Below are 19,880 nucleotides of genomic sequence, written 5' to 3'. Positions count from 1 at the left end.
GTGATACACAGGTGTTTGCATTTGTCAAATATACGGAACTGTACACTTAACATGGGTGCATTTTTTAATATGCAAATTATACCTCTATCAGCCAACCCAGTCAGAACATAATGAGACGACCTCAGTCTTTGGAGTCAGGGAGACTTGGTTCAAGTTCGAGTTCTGATATTTTCTACTTGGCAGGTCACTGCACTTCTTTTGCGCACGGCTTCCTCCTCGCAGATGGGGTGGTTGTCACTTTCTCCTCTGGGAGTCAGGGTTTGGAGTCATAGTATACAAATGGCTTGCACCATGCTTGCACACAGTTGATGCTACATGATTATTAAGACCTTCCTTTTTGGCATGGCTATTTCTATGTTGGTCACACACCTCTGTCCGCCAGAAGGTAATCTTGAGGACAGAATATGTGCTCCTTTTTTTTTTCCATGTGTCTAGCATAGAGTAGAAGTAGTGTGTTTTGCTAAACACACCAACTTTTAGGTAGCAAACACCTAGAGACATCCCAATTTACACCTCTGCAGGTTGCCACGCTATGTATTATCACTTAAGTTTGGTAAGGCTTAGTATTTTGAAGTCTGACAGGTATTCTACTTGGCTGATAACTCAGCTATGGCGCCCCAGTGTACAACAGAACTTAATAACATCTCTCATTGTGATCATTCTTTAGGTTCACAGGAGTTGTCTGTCTCTCTTTAAAGCAATTGAATGACTGTACTGTTTTCTGGACCAATAAGTCACTCTGTTTTTCATGGTTCAAAGTTAGGCTTTTATTTGGTTTCAAATTAAAAAAATAAATTTCATTATTAAATACTGAGATGGATAGAACTAAGGTTCAGAGAAGTAGCTGACTCAGGAATATACCACCAGGAGTACAACTGAGGGGTGGATTACCGAAACGAAAATGATTTATGCTGTCATGTTTGTTAAAAGTTCAACAGTGGCATGATTCAAAAGAAACTGAGATACAAAGTTTCAAATGTTTACAATGGATGAGAGAAGTAAACCACTTATTCTACTGCAATCCCAAACGGATTTCTTTTTCCATGCCAGTCAGTTCGGACACTACACGACTGTACTAATATCGTCGGGTTCGTCGGCTTTCTTTTGCCTGCTCGGCAGGGATTTCAAGTATTCAAGGTGTCTTCGCGCATCTTCCTGATTTTGCCTCACATAATACACGACATACGAGATCACCATGGTGAACCAGCCAAACATGGTGACCAGCATGGCATAATCAGTCGTTTTTTTAGGGAGGTTACAAAGGTCAGCATCATTGGCAGCGTTGAGGAACGGTCTCCCGGCGTGTTCATCCAGCACGGAGGTCTTGCAGATCACATTGTGGGCTGTCTCGTGATTGGACACCATGCCCCTCAGAACTTGCTGGAGCGTACAGTCGCAGTGCCAGGGGTTGTTGGCAATCCTGGCCCTGGCCTTCAGGTTATTGAAAGCGTTTTTGTGCACGCTCTGAATCCGGTTGTCAGACAAGTCCAGAGTCTGCAGAGTTTCGGCGACTCCTTTGAAGGCATGCTCATCGATAAACTCAATGCCATTTTTGGACAGGTTGAGAACTCTTAGTTGATGGAGGTCCTTAAAAATCTCATTGGGGATGGATGTGATCTGATTGGAGTCCAGATACAGTAAGACTGTTTCAGGAGGAAGATCTCTAGGTATTTCCTTGAGATTTGCATTGCTACAGGTGACATTTAAACCCCCAGAGGAAGAACAAAGACAGCCCTTGGGACACATACTGGCGGAATGAAAACACAGTATCATAAGAACAAAACTTTGTAGGAGGAGACACATGGAGAGGGAACGAGTTAACCACAGGTCCACCAGATTCATGCTGGGATGTCAGCATAATCACAAGCCCATTCTTCATTTATTCCAACAAGCAAGTGTGGTAACGCTTCCAGCCCTGTCCACACTGTTGGTTTCCTTCTTGCGTGGTTCAAAGGGCTGCAGCTAATACACGTATCCCTTCATTATTCCGGTCCATGCTTGGGTACCTAAAGGAAAGGAAAGCAGATGCAATTAGCTCTTTTGCAAAGGGAGGTACATTGCAATTAAAAATGCTCTCAGGCATCTGGCATTTTATGTGGGCAGGAGAGTTGGTTATGCAGGTAATTTCCATCAACACCACTGGGAGTTATCTGTGTAATGGGAGTCTCCTGCTCAAATCCCAGGTCCCGGGGGAGAGGACTGTCAATAAATGACATTTCCAAAGGATGTTGACTTGTTGTTCGTTGTGCAGAATTAGAGCAGACAGTCCAGATTTCTCTCATTTCTACTGGCCTTCACCACATCCTGAACCCTTTGTGAATTTTGCAGCAATAAGATTTAATTACCCCTTTGCTCCTTCCTACAATCAAGAGGCATCAAGGCAACTGAGCCCTTCCCTTGGGCAGCAGTGAGAAATCATACCGATATTTTAAAATTAATGACCATAGATAACAATATCTTTCATGGCTTTTGAATGGATGCCCAATTTGGAATATTTTCTGTAAAGAAATCTCTTACTTGAACTACGGAACGTATGAGTGCATTCCATCCTTCACAACAAAATGTTGCTGAGGAACTACAGCATGGAATCTCCAAAAGGGATGCCTCCTTTGTGACCTCTTAAGATTACATTACACCCGGAAGGATGTCCTTAACTGAATTTCCAAAGGATTCTCTCTTTGTTTTCCAAACAATGTAACCCCTCCCCAATAGATCTTTAAATATGACACACACCTCCAAGCCTTTTTTTTTTTAGTATAAAAAGAATTAAGAAATACTAGCCTCTTATATGTAAGTCAAATCATTATGCTGTGCACCATAAACTTCTACAGTGCTGTATGCAAATTATATGTCAATGAAACTGGAAGAAAATGACGTAATTAGCGGCCAAAGAAATGCAACTATAAAATGAGATATGAATGTTTTTCTTCTATCCATATAATTTTTGAAAATACCATCCATATGCTTATAAGAATAGTATAATATAGCATCCTCATTAACACATCTTTGGAGAATATGTTTTGGAAAGAAATTTGGCAATATCTATTGAGAACATTAAATTTTATATACATATACATCTCTCTCTCTATATATATATCTTTTGACATTGTAATTTTCTTTCAAGTAATCTGTTCTAGGGAAATGTTCTAAAATTAAACAAAAATTTAAACCCCCCCCCAAAAAAAGAAATACTAGGCTCTAAGACTTCCTCAATAGCTTATTTTTCTTTCTAATCGTATATATACACATGTATTAGTGTTGGAAAAAGGCCAAAAGTAATTGCAAAACTTTAGTGATATGAGCAATGTTACGAACTTACCCCAAAATGGAGATGAGAACATAAGTGAACATTCAAAACTACTCTCTCATGTAAAGAGGACAGGCATCCTCACAGGTTAGGCAAGTGGATCTTAGACAGGTTATGTGACTTGTCCAAGGTCAAATAGCTTGCAGGTGGTAGAGAAAGGAATCAAGCCAAAGACTTTGCTCTGACTCATTAATCTCACAATTCTTTCCACAATTCTTTCTTTACCCCTCTTTCCCAATTCCATCTGCTCCATGAGGGCAAACAGAATCCAGGGATTGCTGTAAATTCCGATGCTGTTACGTTGCTGCTCTATCCCACATTGAGGACCCCATCGGATCCCAGGAAGGGGGCCCTCTGCCTTGTGGAGGGGATCCATGCCTGACTTCCAAGGATTGTCTCTCAGGATCTGAGAAACAAGGAGAGCATTCATTCCTCTTACAGCAGTGAGCAACAAATGACTCTCTGCAAACTTGTCTTTTCTAAAGATCCCAGATGGATAAATACAGAGGGAAATGACTCCAAATGTTACCAAACTCACAGAAAGGAAGATTAATGTGAGCTGAAAACATAATGAACTGGGTTGTTCATCATGGAAAAAAGTAAGATTAGCAACAGCAGAATGCAATGAATGTACTTTTGGAATCCTGAATCCCTCCAATGCCAGAGATGCTAGAGATGAACCCCTAGGCGTACTAAGCCGTGTGTCAACAGCTCATTTCATCTGCAGTGAAACTTTACCTCCCTTCCATGTTTTCCTTCCTTCAAAACTTCATCGCATATCATCTGGGGACTGTAGTAATTGTCTAGATGGGAGAAAAAAAGCATGAACAGGTGTGGAGGGGGGACACTCAGAGAAGAAAGAGTGTGGCAGTAGGACAAGGCAAATGTGGCTGTGAGGAGGACATGAGAAGGACACAGGGGATGGGAGAAATGAGTGTGATTAGAGAAAACAAAGGGAGTCCCTGTCATCAAGCGACTTCCATCACCTGAGTAGGTGCGACCTGAGTATGTGCTGAAAGAAGGAACGCCTTCTCTGGAGGACTCTCCACATCTCTCCAGAGACTGATTCCAAGTCTATCTGGAGGGAAGTGTTCTCTAATTTAGACTCTAAGTTCTGGGAAGGCAGGGACTTGTTTCTACCTTGTGTAGAGACAGTAGTAAACAATTAAGAAGGAAAAAGTACACTGGGTTTGTATTTCAGCTCTAATCCTGATGAGCATTATGCTATCTAAACCTCACTCCCCTTCTCTTCATATAGAGATTATAAAAGCATCTAATAACAATGTTGATTTGAGCATTATATGAGATAATCCATGTAAAGCATTTAGCACAATGCCTGATAGATAGTAAGTGCACAAGACTCGTTAGCTACAGTTATTATTATTATTCCAGATACATTCCGAACTCCTAGCATTGTGCCTGGCCTGTATGAAGGGCTAAATAAATAGCTATTGTATGAATGAACCAATGAAGTATGGAGCAATCTAGCTGTGGTTTTTCTTCCCTATGGTAATTATTTTTATTACTTCGAACACAAGCACTGGCTCATCAAATGTCTGTTGGTTTTACATGTCAAAATGGTGGCCTCTGGAAAAATCACAAATGCATGCTCTTATTTGAAGAATAGAACTTTTTCCCAGTACACTTCTCTAGACTTAATCTATTGTTTCTCCAGAATGATCAGTCCAATGGTCATGGTCACAGACAAGAAATGGTGCAAAGTTTCTTGAGATGAAATCCTTCATGTCCCAAATGGGCCACCTGAACACCGGATGGAATGCCTATTGGGTGTACAAATACTGAATATTCCTTGCATTCAAAGAGGTTGGACTCAAACCATTTCATTTTCTCTCTATGATTCATAAAAAGGGAATAAAATCTTCTGGGACTGGTCGGATCACTGGGTTGCCATGACAGCCTCTAGAGCCTCCACTCTCATCCAGTATAAAGTGACAAAAGTTGCAGGATGTACAGAGCTGAGCCCTTAGATGTCCAAATACATCGAATCAAGGTTATCTTCAGCAGGAAGGACAGAAGGGCTGCCTCTCTGCTCTATTGTGCTGAATTACTATTTTCCAAAGGGATTATCAGCTTGGCATTGCCTCAAGGTACTGGAAAGGTAAACAGTGATTCCTAGGAAAGGAAGCCGTGGGGAGATGTGCCTCAGAGTTAAACACCGGGCATTCCGCAGAAATCAGTGATCATCCAGCAGAGGACAGAGCTAAAGAGAAGCCTGGAAACCTAAAGCTCCCTCCTGCTCTGTTCGTCATCAGGTCTACCCGCAAACCCAAAGTAGCAAACAACCCATCCTGCTGGTGGAAAAACTGCCTCCTTGCTAACTTCAGAATGAGCGGGTGGAACACAGTGAAGGCTTGGGGTCACACTGGTGATGCAACAGTGGTGGCAGCAATTCCCGCCTGCCCTCCTGAAAAGGAAGAAGACCCACCAAGAGGACAGCCCAAATTAAACAGCATCTTTTCTACCTCCTGACTCCCCCTTCAAATTTCTCAACTCATTATATTACCCTATCCTCATACCCTCATTCCTTTCAAATATGTCTGGGGCAACGAAGAAGCTACAGGATTTCTGGATGTGTTGTTCAGGTCTGAGCTGAGCCCCCAAAGAGGGCCATTTTACCCCTCTATCCATGTCTTGCTCCCATTTCCCTGTCACACGAGTTTCAGAGCTACAGCAATTAATGCTGGGATTGGGTGTCAACCATCAAATGCTGTTTCCAGAAGAAAAAAAAAATTCACTTGGCAGCCTGCCTGAGAAGACTATTCTTTCAGTGGCTGATTAAAAACTCTGTCTTGTTTCCTGTTTCTTTCTTCTCATCATTAGGGGATACCCAGGGACACTCAGGGCTTCATGAACTCTTCGGAGATAGCTATATGCCTTGATTCAGAGAGAGATACCAGACACACCAATTTCTTCCAATTACCTTCCATGCAACTCTGCTACCAAACAGAAGGATTTGATTAAAAGGCCAAAAATAGAAAAACAGGAAGGTATTTCAATTTAGGACATAAAATTCAAACCAATAAAAAACCATAAAAGTAAGTACTTAAAATTAAAACTTCAGTATGGCCAATATACAAAGTGAAATGACCAATGATAAAATAAAAGGCTGATTTCTCTAATATACAAGAAGGTCTTGGGCTTCCCTGGTGGCGCAGTGGTTGAGAGTCCGCCTGCCGATGCAGGGGACGCGGGTTCGTGCCCCGGTCCAGAAAGATCCCACATGCCGCGGAGCGGCTGGGCCCGTGAGCCATGGCCGCTGAGCCTGTGAGTCCGGGGCCTGTGCTCCACAACGGGAGAGGCCACAACAGTGAGAGGCCCGTGTACCGCAAAAAAAAAAAAAAAAAAAAAAAAAAAAGGTCTTCCCAAAGGAATAAGAAATGGATCCAATATAAAAATGGACAGAAAAACAATATATACAAATGGACAATAAATTATATGAAAAGATTCTTGATCTCACTGACAGTAAAATGAATTCAAGTTAAAGTACCTCTCATTTTGGTTAAAATTAGGAAGACTATCTAGTGTCAATGAAAGGGTGAAGAACAAAGCACTCTCAGACACTTGATGAAGGAATAAATGGGGCACTGTTTCTGTAGGAGCAATTTAGGAATATCTATTTCAAATTTAAGAACAAGTTAGATTGACTTGTACTGATGTAAAGATCTCCAAAGATGACCTCCAAAAACAGCTTGAAAAGGGTTAATAGAAAAGGGATTATAGTATAATTACATTTGTGTAAAATTTTTATAAAGAGGAGGTAAATATAAAACCACAGGTATATAATTTATACATTTACATATGCACAGGTCATTTCTGAAAGGATGTATAAGAAACTATTAATAGTGGTTAACTCTGAATAGTGGAACTCAGGAGCTGGTAGGGGGAGAAGAGGAATTGTCTCTTTGTTTTATACCCTTCTTCTGCATGCTTTTAACTTCTTATGGTATAAAGGTGTTTTGTTTGCTTTTGATTTTATTTTACAATACAGATTTAACTGATTTAATACAAAAGGACAAGGGGTTAGCTGAAAAACGCAACCCAAATGTAATGCCTCCGAAAGAGAGTTAAACAATGGTGGCCCAGAGGGACAGGCAAATGAGAAGATGATAAATTTTGAAAAGCTGAACATTTTTCAACAAGAAAGACTGAATATACAAAGGGACAGTGGTGAGATCCTATATAAAAAGAGAACCCTAATCCACAACCTGCAGCAACCAGCCTGGAAAGTTAAACTATGACCTGTAGTTTGTACCAAAATCGCCAGGATTTGATCAATAATTCCAGCTTCCCTGATCTCTGTCCCTGCTTCCAACATAGGACCAAACCAGGGAAAACCAAATCCACTCCCATAACCAATCACATAGGACGCTCTGGTTCTATTTCGCCCACCTCTAGCTTGCCCACGCCAAGAGCCTCCAATCAGGGCATATCTGAAGGTTTTCTTTTTTTCCACTATAAAGCTTTTACACACCCCTGCCTTCATTTGAATCTCTGCCAAATGCAGAAGATGGTGGTTGACACCCTTGCTATAGAAAGTGCTGAATAAATAGCCTTTGCTTCTTCTCAGTTGGTCAGTTTTCATTAGTTTCCAAAAGACTAACGTTTGAGTACATGATATTTTCAATGCCACATTTCCAAAATTAGCTTTCCAACCTATTAGAGAAATTATATACCAATTTCTTTATTCTCTATCAACTAAGCATGGGTTGCATATGCCATCAATTTGCATAACTCCTGACCAAAAATTAGGGGAAGTGAGTTGGGACCTGAATCATTCAGGTGAATGAACTGCAGAGGTAGTTTTCGCCACTGCTCTTGGAGGCCGCGTTTGTATGTACAACGCCTTATTCGACATCTTTAGCACAGAGCCCTGCCTTGAACTTTAGTTCTACATTTCCATCCACAGACACCTACTGTAACTGGGAAGAACAAAATCTGGTCCCATGGTGGATCTGTTTCTTTTACTTTGACCTTTGCTTTCCATTGCTTTTGTTCTGTCTATAGCTATAGGCATACATAATGGCCTGCCTCAGGGAACCCTGCCCCTCTGCCTGAATGTTACACCGAAGTGCCTTTGTTCAGCTCACAGGGAAACCCCCGGACCCCACCCACCTGTGGATGGCTGCAGAAAAGAAGAAATTAACACATCCCCTCTCTGAGGCTGACCAAAACCAGGAGGTATTTTGGAAGATTCAGGGCCTTTTTACTTTACTTCCTCACCTCCTCCCGCACTCTGTTCTATAAAAGAAAGTGGCATCCAGACCCCGATAAGATGGTACTCTGGACGCTACTCCGCCATCTTCTCAGATGCCCGGCTTTCCGAATACAGTCGTTATTCCTTGCCTCAACACCTTGTCTACTGATTTATTGGCCTGTTGCGCAGCGAGCAGAGGGAGATTGGACTCCGTAACATCTATCAGCAAAAGATTCCACCGGGGCTTCAAACTGGGCATCCCTAAAAGCAAAATCATTTTCACCTTTCCACCCCACCCAACGGCCTCTCTTCTACCACAAACCATATCCCATATATAGAAAAGCACTAAAATCCTTAACTTGAGATGTCTGGTTTTTGTTTGTTTGTTTGTTTGTGACTACAGTAATCTTTTGATTGACTACCTGGGTTTTTTTTGTTTGTTTTTTGTTCTTTGAGCAAAAACTCCTATGTATCTGGGCTCCTCCCTTACCTCTTCTGAGCAGTCCCTCAGAGCTACCTGAAAGGCTGTCTCTCCTGGGCTATAGTCCTCAGTAAGGTCCCCGAATAAAACTTAACTGGAAACTTTGAGGTTGTGGGGTTTTTTTTTCCAGTTGACACTAACAAATAAACAGTACCTTTTGTTTGAACCCAGCATCTATCCCTCTCTGGATACTAACAAAGATTAAAGATAAGATTATATCTTGGCTAATATCTGTATTTATTATTCAACATGCTGCAAGTTTATAGGAAGGCTGAGTGGGAACCCATCTGTCTCAGTTTCCTTCTGCTTCTCTGTTATTATTTCTCAGTAAGTGCCTAAGGCATTTACAACCATGAGAGCTTTGCAAACTCTTAACACACAATCTCCATAAATGTAGGGTCCCAAAGATGCTGCAGGGTCCAGAGGCAATTTGAAAGCTGCTTTTAGATAGCACTAACTTATGCTGTATTCAGTTGTACTTCTGAGCGGGGTGAATCATTGTTACCATTTTTTAAAAACTTACCCTACTTAACCCTAGCCAATGACTTGGTGGCAAAAGTATAGGATTCAGGTCCAAACCCAAAGTCCAGAAACTGGATTCAAAGTCCAGCTTCCTTGAATTCTAGGAACTTACGGACTCACTTACACACCCGTGCCTTAGTTGCCTTAGGACTATGACCAATAATATCCACCTCACTGGTCTCATAAGGATAAAATAAAATAAATATATGTGAAATGTGCTTCAGAAACTGTCAATGACTGTTCAAAGATTATGCTCTGAGTTTCAGTATTTAGTTGTTTTTCTCAAATATCAATCATCATTTTTTCCAGAGCCTCACATTTATTTTTCTTAAGCATAATCAACTATGAAATAGTTCTCACATCACTTATACGGTTGTCAATGAAGAAATGTTGCTGCCATATCAGTAAACAAAGGATGCTGCAGCCATCACATTACAGCCGCCAGGTGAGCCCTGAGGGAACTCAGGATAGAAACTGGACGCCTCCCATCAGGCCACCAGCTGCTGCAGCCACCCTCTCCCCCCGCCACACACACACACTGTGCACCCTGACAAGGATGTGAACACACAGGATACTGGTCCCAGAAAGCTGAGGTGCATATCAAAGGAATGATTTCAACAAGCCCAGAGTCTTGCATCTTCCCATACACAGAAAAGCACTAAATTCCTAACTTGAGATGTCTGGTCTTCTTTAATGAACAGTAATCTTTTGGTGTTCCAACTACCTGGTGTTTGTTGCAAAAACTCCTACATATCCTGGCTGCCCCCTGATCTCTTCACAGCAGTCACTCAGAACGATCTGAAAGGCTGTTTCCCAGGCTTAAGACCTTGGTGTTGTCCACAAATAAAACATAAATCTCAACTTTTAGGTTGTGCTTTTTTTTTTTTTCAGTAGATACAGCATGCCAAAATATATTTAACCTGAATCTAATCAAGAGGAAACGACCTGACCAATCCAGAACTTGAGACATTTTACAGGGTGACTGATCAGGATTCTTCAAAGAGTCACTGAAGGGAAAAAACAAAACAAACAACAAACAAAACCAGAATCAAATAAGAACAGCTGAAGAACTGTTCTAGATTAAAGAAAAAAGAGACGTGACAACTAAAAATGTTACCCAATTAGTTGCCTGAACCCACACTGGGGTCCCAGCCTGGGCTGAGACCCTTTGTCTCGGCCAGGGAGGTTCTTTTTCTGATCAGATTTGCACAGCCAATAACAAAACCAATGCTGAGACTGGAACAGCACAAGCTTTATTCAATGGCCAAGAATGGAGAAGCAAGAAATTAGTTCACAAGTCAACTTCTCCTGCATATTTATTTGGAGACAGCAAATATATAGGAGATTCACAGTAAAGGGAGGGGTTTGGAAAGAGTGGGAAGAATATTTGTGAGTTATCTGAGAACAGGAGTGTGGTTAGGACCTGAGGCAACACTCCTTTTCAGTCCTTATATGGGTTTTTCTGGCTGTTGTCATGGCAACTGTCAATTGTCATGGCAACTGTCAACTGTCATGACGCTGGTGGGTGTGTCATTTAGCTAATGTATTATAATGAGCACATAATGAGGCTCAAGACCCCCTGGAAGTCAAATTCTCTACCATCTTGGGTCCAGTAGGTTCCAACCAGTTCTTGTTTTTTCCTCTTTGCAGCTTCCTCCTTAAACTTAAGTAAGAGTAATTGGTTTCCATTCGAGGGAGGGGCAAGGGGTATGATTCTGGGGCAACAGCCTTGGTAACAAAGGTGTTGTGAGAGACTGACTTCTGGATTTAAAAAAAAAATGCTAGAAAAGGGCATTATTGGAACGATTGGGAGAAATTTTGCATAAAAACAATGTTAGCTATTATTGTATCAAATTTAAATTTATTTTGGTTTTATCATGATATAAGTAGAAAGGAGAGAGTTCCTGTTCTTTGAAGGTACAAGATTTGGGGGTCAAGAGTCACGACGACTGCAACTTTCACATTGTCCAACAAAAACAAAACTATATTTATATGTAGAAAGAAAAAGACAAAAGTGGCAAAAGATTAACAATTGGTAAATGGAAAGCGATGGGATGAACGTGTTCATTGTACCAATTTTTCAACTTATCTGAAAGTTTTGAATTTTTTCAAATGAAAATTTGGAGGGGAGATTCTATGTTTTAAAAATAAACAACAGGGGCTTCCCTGGTGGCACAGTGGTTGAGAGTCCGCCTGCCGATGCAGGGGACACGGGTTCATGCCCCGGTCCGGGAAGATCCCACATGCCGCGGGAGCGGCTGGGCCCGTGAGCCATGGCCGCTGAGCCTGCGCGTCCGGAGCCTGTGCTCCGCAACGGGAGAGGCCACAACACTGAGAGGCCCGCGGACTGCAAAAATAAATAAATAAATAAATAAATAAATAAATAAACAACAACAAAAAAGAACTTCAAGAAGAGAAGAAACCCCTTCCTGGTAAATCAGGAGAATCTTAGGAATGCTAATCAGAGTTTAACTTATGTCTTCAGAGATACACAAAATGCAAACCCAAGGTGAAAGGAGCAGCGATTCTTTAAAACTGCATTTCATGAATATCAAGACTAGAAAAAGGAGAGTACACTGACATAAGGCTCATGTGTCAGGTGGACCTAGTTTTAATTGGGCAGCATGAAGATCACGGCTTGGCTCCTTACTAATTATGTAACCTTTCTATCCCACAGTTTTCTCAAATGAACATGGGGGTAATAATAGTTCGTAGCACAAAGGGATTTCATGAGGATTAATTTAGATAACATGTATTACTCAGCCATAAAAAGGAACAAAATAGTGCCATTTGCAGAGACGTGGATGGACCTAGAGTCTGTCATACAGAGTGAAGTAAGTCAGAAAGAGAAAAACAAATACCATATGGTATCGCTTCTATGTGGAACCTAGAAAAATGGTACAGATTAACTTATTTGCAAAGCAGAAATACAGACACAGTTGTAGAGAACAAACTTACAGATACTAAGGGGGGAAGCGTGGGTGGGATGAATTGGGAGATTGGGATTGACATATATACACTATTGATACCATGTATAAAAGAGATAACTAATGAGAACCTACTGTATAGCACAGGGAACTCTATTCAGTGCTCTGTGGTGACCTAAATGGGAAGGAAATCCAAAAAGGAGGGGATGTATGTATATGTATAACTGATTCACTTTGCTGTACAGCAGGAACTAGAACAACATTGTAAAGCAGCTATACTCCAATAAAAATTAAAAACAAAAAAACCTTAAAGCTTCGGTTGCATGAAAAACTCTCAGCAAGAGTTACTGTTACCACCACTTCTGCTACTACTACTGTTATTGTTATCATTATCATCATTTTATATCTTGTCTTCTCTCTGCTAGGGCAATGTGGAGGCTACAAGTGTTACCATCCCCTTAATGCAATGAAGGGAATAATTCTGATGGTGGCTAACATTTCTACTACATGTAAGGCACTGAACCAAATGCTTTACTTTAAAAATAAAGAGCAGGGCTTCCCTGGTGGCGCAGTGGTTGAGAGTCCGCCTGCCGATGCAGGGGACGAGGGTTCGTGCCCCGGTCCGGGAAGATCCCACGTGCCACGGAGCGGCTGGGTCCGTGAGCCAAGGCCGCTGAGGCTGCGCGTCCGGAGCCTATGCTCCGCAACGGGAGAGGCCACAACAGTGACAGGCCCGCGTACTGCAAAAAAATAAAGAGGAATTTTGCCCCCGGGTGGATCATACCTGGAGTCTCCCCATATGTACTTTGAATAATTTAGATGATGAGATTTGGGACTTTAAAGCTGATGCTATTTAGATGAGATTTTGGATTCTGAATCGATGCTATAATGGGTTGAGCCTTTGGGGAATGTTGGAGTAGAATAAATATATTTTGCATGGGGATGAATATAAATCTTTAGGGGCCATAATGTAGGTTGTAGTTGGCTAAAAGATGCCCCCCAAATATCTAGGTCCTAATTCCTAGAACCCATGAATGTTACTTTTAGGAAAAAGAGACTTTGCAGATGGGAATGAATTAGGGATCTTGAGATGGAGAGATTATCCTGAATAATCTTTGTGACCCTCTAAGTAGGAGGCAGAGGGACAGTTGACACAGAAGAGGAGAAGGCATGATGTCTACTGAGTTAGAGCTTGAAGTGATGTGGCTACAAGTCAAGGAATGCTGGCCACCACCAGAAGCTGGAAGCATCAGGGAATGGATTCTTCCCTAGAGCCTTTGGAGGAGATATGGCCCTGCCAACAGACTGATTTAGGTCCAGAAAGACTGACTCAAAATTATGGCCTCCAGAATTATAAGAGACATGTGCTTTTTTTAAACCACAAAGTTGTTGGTAATTTGTTCAGCAACCATAGGAAACCAATGCAGTAGAGTAAGTGGGAAACAGAACTCGAAGTCCATTCTATCTGACTCCCCATTACACTTGGTTAAGGACTTTTGCTGCAGCTAAGTACCTGGCTTAGCTCTGAGTTTCCAGGTAGCCAGAGGAAGATAAATAATGTCATTACAAAATGGTAATTATCTAATACAGTGAAGGATGACTGGTTATTGGCAGAGATAAACTTTTTCAAATTTCAGGATTTTTAGAGGGTCCTGTGAAAGGGTTACCATACAGCATAAGGGATAATATCTTTTAAATTTCACCTTATGCTTGAAGCTAAAGAGGCCCCAGTGAATGGGGTTATATGTTAAATCTAACAGCTAATTATAATTTTGTTAGATATATTGGGGTTTTGTCCCCATTTTTGTTCTCATAAACAATGTGGAATTGAAAAGAATGTTTTTCATCAACGCATTTATCTCTTTTGGATAAATTCCTAGTGGTGAAATTAATAGGGTTAAAGGATTCTCAACTTGTCATCTGAATTCAGTTCATGGTCTGCATCATTGAAAGGGCCATTGCGTAACATAATGAGCAATGTCTTTAAAATGACAAAAAAAGTTGGTTACATCTGTCCAATGTGTGTTGCATCTGTGTCTACAGCATCAAAACAAACCATGCAGAGCTGTCCAGTGGGGAAGGTAGCAGCTCCAGGAGGCTAAGTTGCCTTCTCCTCGTTTAGCAATCATTGATCTTGGTCATAAAGGCACCTACTGGGACCAGTGGCTCAGTCATTTTCCTCCCTGGTAAGAGCCCGGCCCACCAGATAAACAGGATACTATTTCTTGGTCAAAAAATGTGTATTTAAAAAAAACCTGCTTATTTACAGCTCCTATAATATTTTCTTGGCAATAGTACACTATATTTCTATGATATGGTACCCTGCATTTTTTTGGTTTTGTTTTCCATTAAAAACATAACTGTACAAAGATATATGTATAATATTTTTTCTTCATTGAGGCACTGTTTGTTATAGCAAAAATATATACATAAATAAACGAATAAATAAAAAACCTACAAGAAACCTAAAAATCCATCGCACAAAGGCTGATTAAATAAATATGGTACATCAATACAAAACAAAGAAACAATCTACAAATCCTGATAAAAATGATGCCAAATAAGGTACAAACTTCCAGTTATAAAAAATAAATCCTGTACAAACTTCCAGTTATAAAAAATAAATCCTGGGGTGTATAGCATGGTGATTATAGTTAATAACACTGCATTATACATTTAAAAGTTGCTAAGAGAATAGATCTTAAAAGTTCTCTTCCCAAGAAAAAATACTGTGTCACTATTTGCAGATGACATGATACTATATATAGAAAACCCTAAAGTCTCCACCAAAGAACTGTTGCAGGATACAAGATTAACATAGAGAAATCTGTTGTATTTCTATACACTAAAAATGAACTAGCAGAAAGAGAAAGCAAGAAAACAAACCAGTTTAAAATCGCATCAAAAGAATAAAACACCCAGGAATAAACTTAACCAAGGACGTTATAGACCTATACTCTGAAAACTATACTCTGATGAAGGAAATTGAAGATGATACCAAGAAATGGAAAGATATCCTGTGTTAATGGATTGGAAGAATTAATATTGTTAAAATATCCATGTTAACCAAATCAATCTACATATTTAATGCAATTGCTATCAAAATACCCATGACACTTTTCACTGAACTACAACAAATAGTCTTAAAATTCCTATAGAGCAACAAAAGACCCCGCATAACCAAAGCAATCTTGAGAAAAAAGAACAAAGCTGGAGGTATCATGCTCCCTGAGTTCAGACTATACTATAAAGCTACAGCAATCAAAACACTATAGTACTGGCACAAAAACGGACACATAGCTCAGTAGAACAGAGTAGAGAGCCCAGAAATAAACCCATGTGCCTATGGTCAACTAATCTACATCAAAGGAGGCAAGAAGATACAATGAAGAAAAGACAGTCTCTTCAATAAGTGGTGCTGGGAAACTGGACAGCTACATGTAAAAAATGAGACTAGAACATTTTCTCACAGGATAAACAAACAAACAAAAAAACCCAGAATGGATTAAAGACCTAAATGTAAGACCAGAAACCATAAAAATCCTAGAAAAGAACATAGAAAGAACACTCTTTGACATAAACTGTAGCCATATATATATATTTTTTGGATCTGTCTCCTAAGGCAAAAGGAATAAAAACAAAAGGAAACAAATGGGACCTAATCAAACTTAAAAGCATTTGCACAGTGAAGGAAACCATTAACAAAATGAGAAGACAACCTACTGAATTGGAGAAGATATTTGCTAATGATATGACCATTAAGGGGTAAATATTCAACACATAAAAACAGCTCATACAACTCAATATCAAAAAAACAAACAACTCAATTAAAACAGGGAAGACTTGAATAGACATTTTGCCAAAGAAGATACATAGATGGCCAACAGGCACATGAAAAGATGCTCAACACCAGGGAAATGCGAATCAAAACCACAGTGAGATATCACCACACACCTGTCAGAATAGTTGTTGTCAAAAAATAAATAACAAATGTTGGCAAGGATTTAGAGAAGAGGAACCTTAGTACATTGTTGGTGGGAATGTAAATTGGTGCAGTCACTATGGAAAACAGTATTGAGGTTCCTCATATAACTAAAAATAGAACTACCATATGGTAGTGGAATCTACCAGCAATTCCACTCCTGGGTATATATCCAAAGAAAATGAAAACACTAATTTGAAAGGCTACATGCACCCCAGTGTTCACAGCAGCATTATTTACAATAGCCAAGAAATGGAAACAACCTACGTGTCCATCAACACTTGCATAAAGGATGGATAAATAAAATGTGGTATATGTATAGACAGTGGAATACTATTCAGACATAAAAAAGAATGAAATCTTGCCTTTTCCAACAACATAGATGGACCTGGAGGGTATTATGCATAGTGAAGTAAGTCAGAGAAGGACAAATACTATGAGTTTTCACTTGTATGTGAAATCTTAAAAATTGAAAAACAAATGAGTATAATAAAACAGAAACAGTGCCACAGATACAGAAAACAAACTGTTAACAGTGGGGAGAGGGGTGGGGGGAGAGGCAAAATAGGGAAAGGGGATTAAGAGGTAACAAACTATTAGGTATTAAAAAGAATAAGATACAACGATGTAATGGACAGCACAGGGAATATAGCCAATATTTTATAATAACTTTGCATGGAGTATAACCTATTATAATATAGAATCACTACATTATATACCTGAAACTAATATAATACTGTAAATCAACTAGTTGTAACTATACATGATGATGGATGTTAACTAGACTTGTAACAATTTTTTGCAATATATACAACTATCAAATCAATGTTGTATACCTGAAATAATGTTACACATCACTTACATATATATATTTTTTTAAATTTTATTTATTTATTTATTTATTTATGGCTGTGTTGGCTCTTCGTTTCTGTGCGAGGGCTTTCTCTAGTTGCGGCAAGCGGGGGCAACTCTTCATCGCGGTGCACCGACCTCTCACTATCGCGGCCTCTCTTGTTGTGGAGCACAGGCTCCAGACGCGCAGGCTCAGTAATTGTGGCTCACGGGGCTAGTTGCTCCGCGGCATGTGGGATCCTCCCAGACCAGGGCTCGAACCCGTGTCCCCTACATTGGCAGGCAGATTCTCAACCACTGCGCCACCAGGGAAGCCCACATATATATTTTTAAAATTAATTTATTTATTTTTGGCTGTGTTGGGTCTTCGTTGCTGTGTGCAGGCTTTCTCTAGTTGCAGCGAGCCAGGGCTACTCTTCTTTGTGGTGTGTGGGCTTCTCATTGCAGTGGCTTCTCTTGTTGAGGAGCTCGGGCTCTAGGCACACGGGCTTCAGCAGTTGTAGCACTTGGGCTCAGTAGTTGTGGCTCACAGGCTCTAGAGCACAGGCTCAGTAGTCGTGGTGCAGGGCCTTTTAGTTGCTCCACGGCATGTGGGATCTTCCCGGACCAGGGATCGAACCCGTGTCCCCTCCATTGGCAGGTGGATTCTTAACCACTGTGCCACCAGGGAAGCCCCCATCAATTATATTTTAATAAAAGCTTTCAAAGATATATTAAGTGAAAAATGTACATATATGATCTCATCTGTGTAAAACAAAACAGAAGGATGCACACACACACAAACACACACACACACACACACGTATAATTAAAATGTTATGGAAGAACATATACAAAATGGATAATAGTCTTATCTTTAGAGTATGGTTCTGGAGCTGATGGTATGGAGAATTTTTACTTTTTATCTTATTCTCTTCTCTACTATTGCAATTTTTGCCATGAGCATGAGGATAATAATAACTAGGTAATGAAAAAAGGGATTGGCCTGTAGGTACTAACTGATAAGCTATTTTCTCTTAGGAGCTACAGGGACTACAAAAGTATGTAAGACATGGTGTCTCTTCTGACCAGCTGAGTCATCCTGAAAAGTCATTTAAACTTTCTGAATCTCAGCAAAGGCTATAGGACATACCCTAGGCCTGCAGTTAGATAAAACCAGGGTCAACTTTCAGTTTTGGTACCAGATGGGGGATCTTGAGCAAACAGAGTAACTGCTTGGAGTCCCAGTTTCCTCAACTATCAGTAAGAATAATACCTATTTCACGGGTTTCTGATGTGGTTCTAATAGTGCCTCTCTCACAGCAGATGCTTGACAAAACACTATTGACTCCAAACGTACCTTCAAAGGGATCAGAACCAAGGTCAGATTTCCCAAGAGTTCTATGGAATACTAGGCATCTGTGAGTGGCACCAAATAAATGAATATTCTGCAGTTATGGAAGTCTGAGAAATGGACTCATTGAGAATTACAATGGTCATCAGCCTACGTAAGATTCTGAGAAATTACAGCAAAGTAACCTGTTAACTCAGAATTTCCCAAACATACCGGGTCACCCTGCCAAAGGTCTCCCATGTCCCGTAGTTTTTATAGTATAACCACCCACAGAATATGATAATTGGTAAATTCAGATCTAATTAAAGAACACTTAATACTACCTCTACTGCTGCTATTACTCTTACTTTCCCCAAATATTCTGAAGGAATATAGGTGACAAGTTTTGCAAATGAGAATTCTATTTGCACTTGATTCTTCTCAAGCCAAATAATATTACCATACAGAAACACCCACCACCACCAAATATTTATTGCAGGAAGAGATGAAAAAATTAATAATCCATAGCTATCACAAAGGATCATTTTGTTTAATGAAAGAAATGCCCCTTGATCAAAACATTCATGCCTGTAAATAGACTGCAACAAATGGGCTATTATTGTGTTTGAATTTTCTCCTCTCCTATTTCCTCATCCTCAGGCACCACTTTCATTTTTGAAAAGATCATTAATAACATGACCTTTAAAGGCCTTGAAAACCTTGTAGAGTGGTAATTCAAAGAAAGGGCTTTGGAGTTAGACTTACCTAAGCTTGTCAAACTTTGACATTCAACAACTTATTAGATACTAATTAATGCTAGTAACTTACTACTTATTAGTTTTACGATTTTTTGGGTATGTTACTTAGCTCTGAACCTCAGCTTCTCCATCTATAAAATGGGCATACTACTACTCATTTTTCATGGAAAATGTTCTTTAATTAATCTGAATTTAGCAAATATCATATTCTGTGGGTGGTTATGCTATAAAAACTATGGGGCAAGGGAGACCTTTGGCAGGGAGACCAGGTAGGTTTGGGAAATTCTGAGTTAACCGATTACTTTGCTGTGGGTTGTTTTCAAAAATGGCTCCCACGATCCCCTGCCTTGTGTTGTTCCTGCTTTTTCACCAGGTAACCTGCAGGCTCCTCGCACCAAGAGGTGGGGGCTGTTTCCCCACCCCTCGGATCTAGACTGGCCTTGGGCTTTGCTTTGACCATAGATGAGGGAGAAGTTACGTTATGCCAGTTCTAAGCCTAGGCCTTTTCAGGAGTCAGTACACAC

The 19,880-nt window shown here is 40.3% G+C and overlaps 1 protein-coding gene across 1 annotated transcript; it reads right to left on the bottom strand.

The window, feature by feature from the left end:
- Positions 1 to 747: 747 nt before the first annotated feature.
- Positions 748 to 2,020, bottom strand: LRRC3B (leucine rich repeat containing 3B). Its single transcript, XM_029215137.1, has one exon. It carries the CDS (start codon positions 1,840 to 1,842, stop codon positions 1,063 to 1,065), a length of 780 nt encoding a protein of 259 aa, XP_029070970.1. The 5' UTR covers positions 1,843 to 2,020; the 3' UTR covers positions 748 to 1,062.
- Between the last annotated feature and the right edge of the window lie 17,860 nt (positions 2,021 to 19,880).

This window comes from Monodon monoceros, unplaced genomic scaffold (assembly GCF_005190385.1).
Source record: "Monodon monoceros isolate NGI ecotype Baffin Bay Population unplaced genomic scaffold, NGI_Narwhal_1 Super_Scaffold_11, whole genome shotgun sequence".
Taxonomy (NCBI): Eukaryota; Metazoa; Chordata; class Mammalia; order Artiodactyla; family Monodontidae; genus Monodon; species Monodon monoceros.
This window is presented reverse-complemented; position numbering and strand designations above follow the sequence as displayed.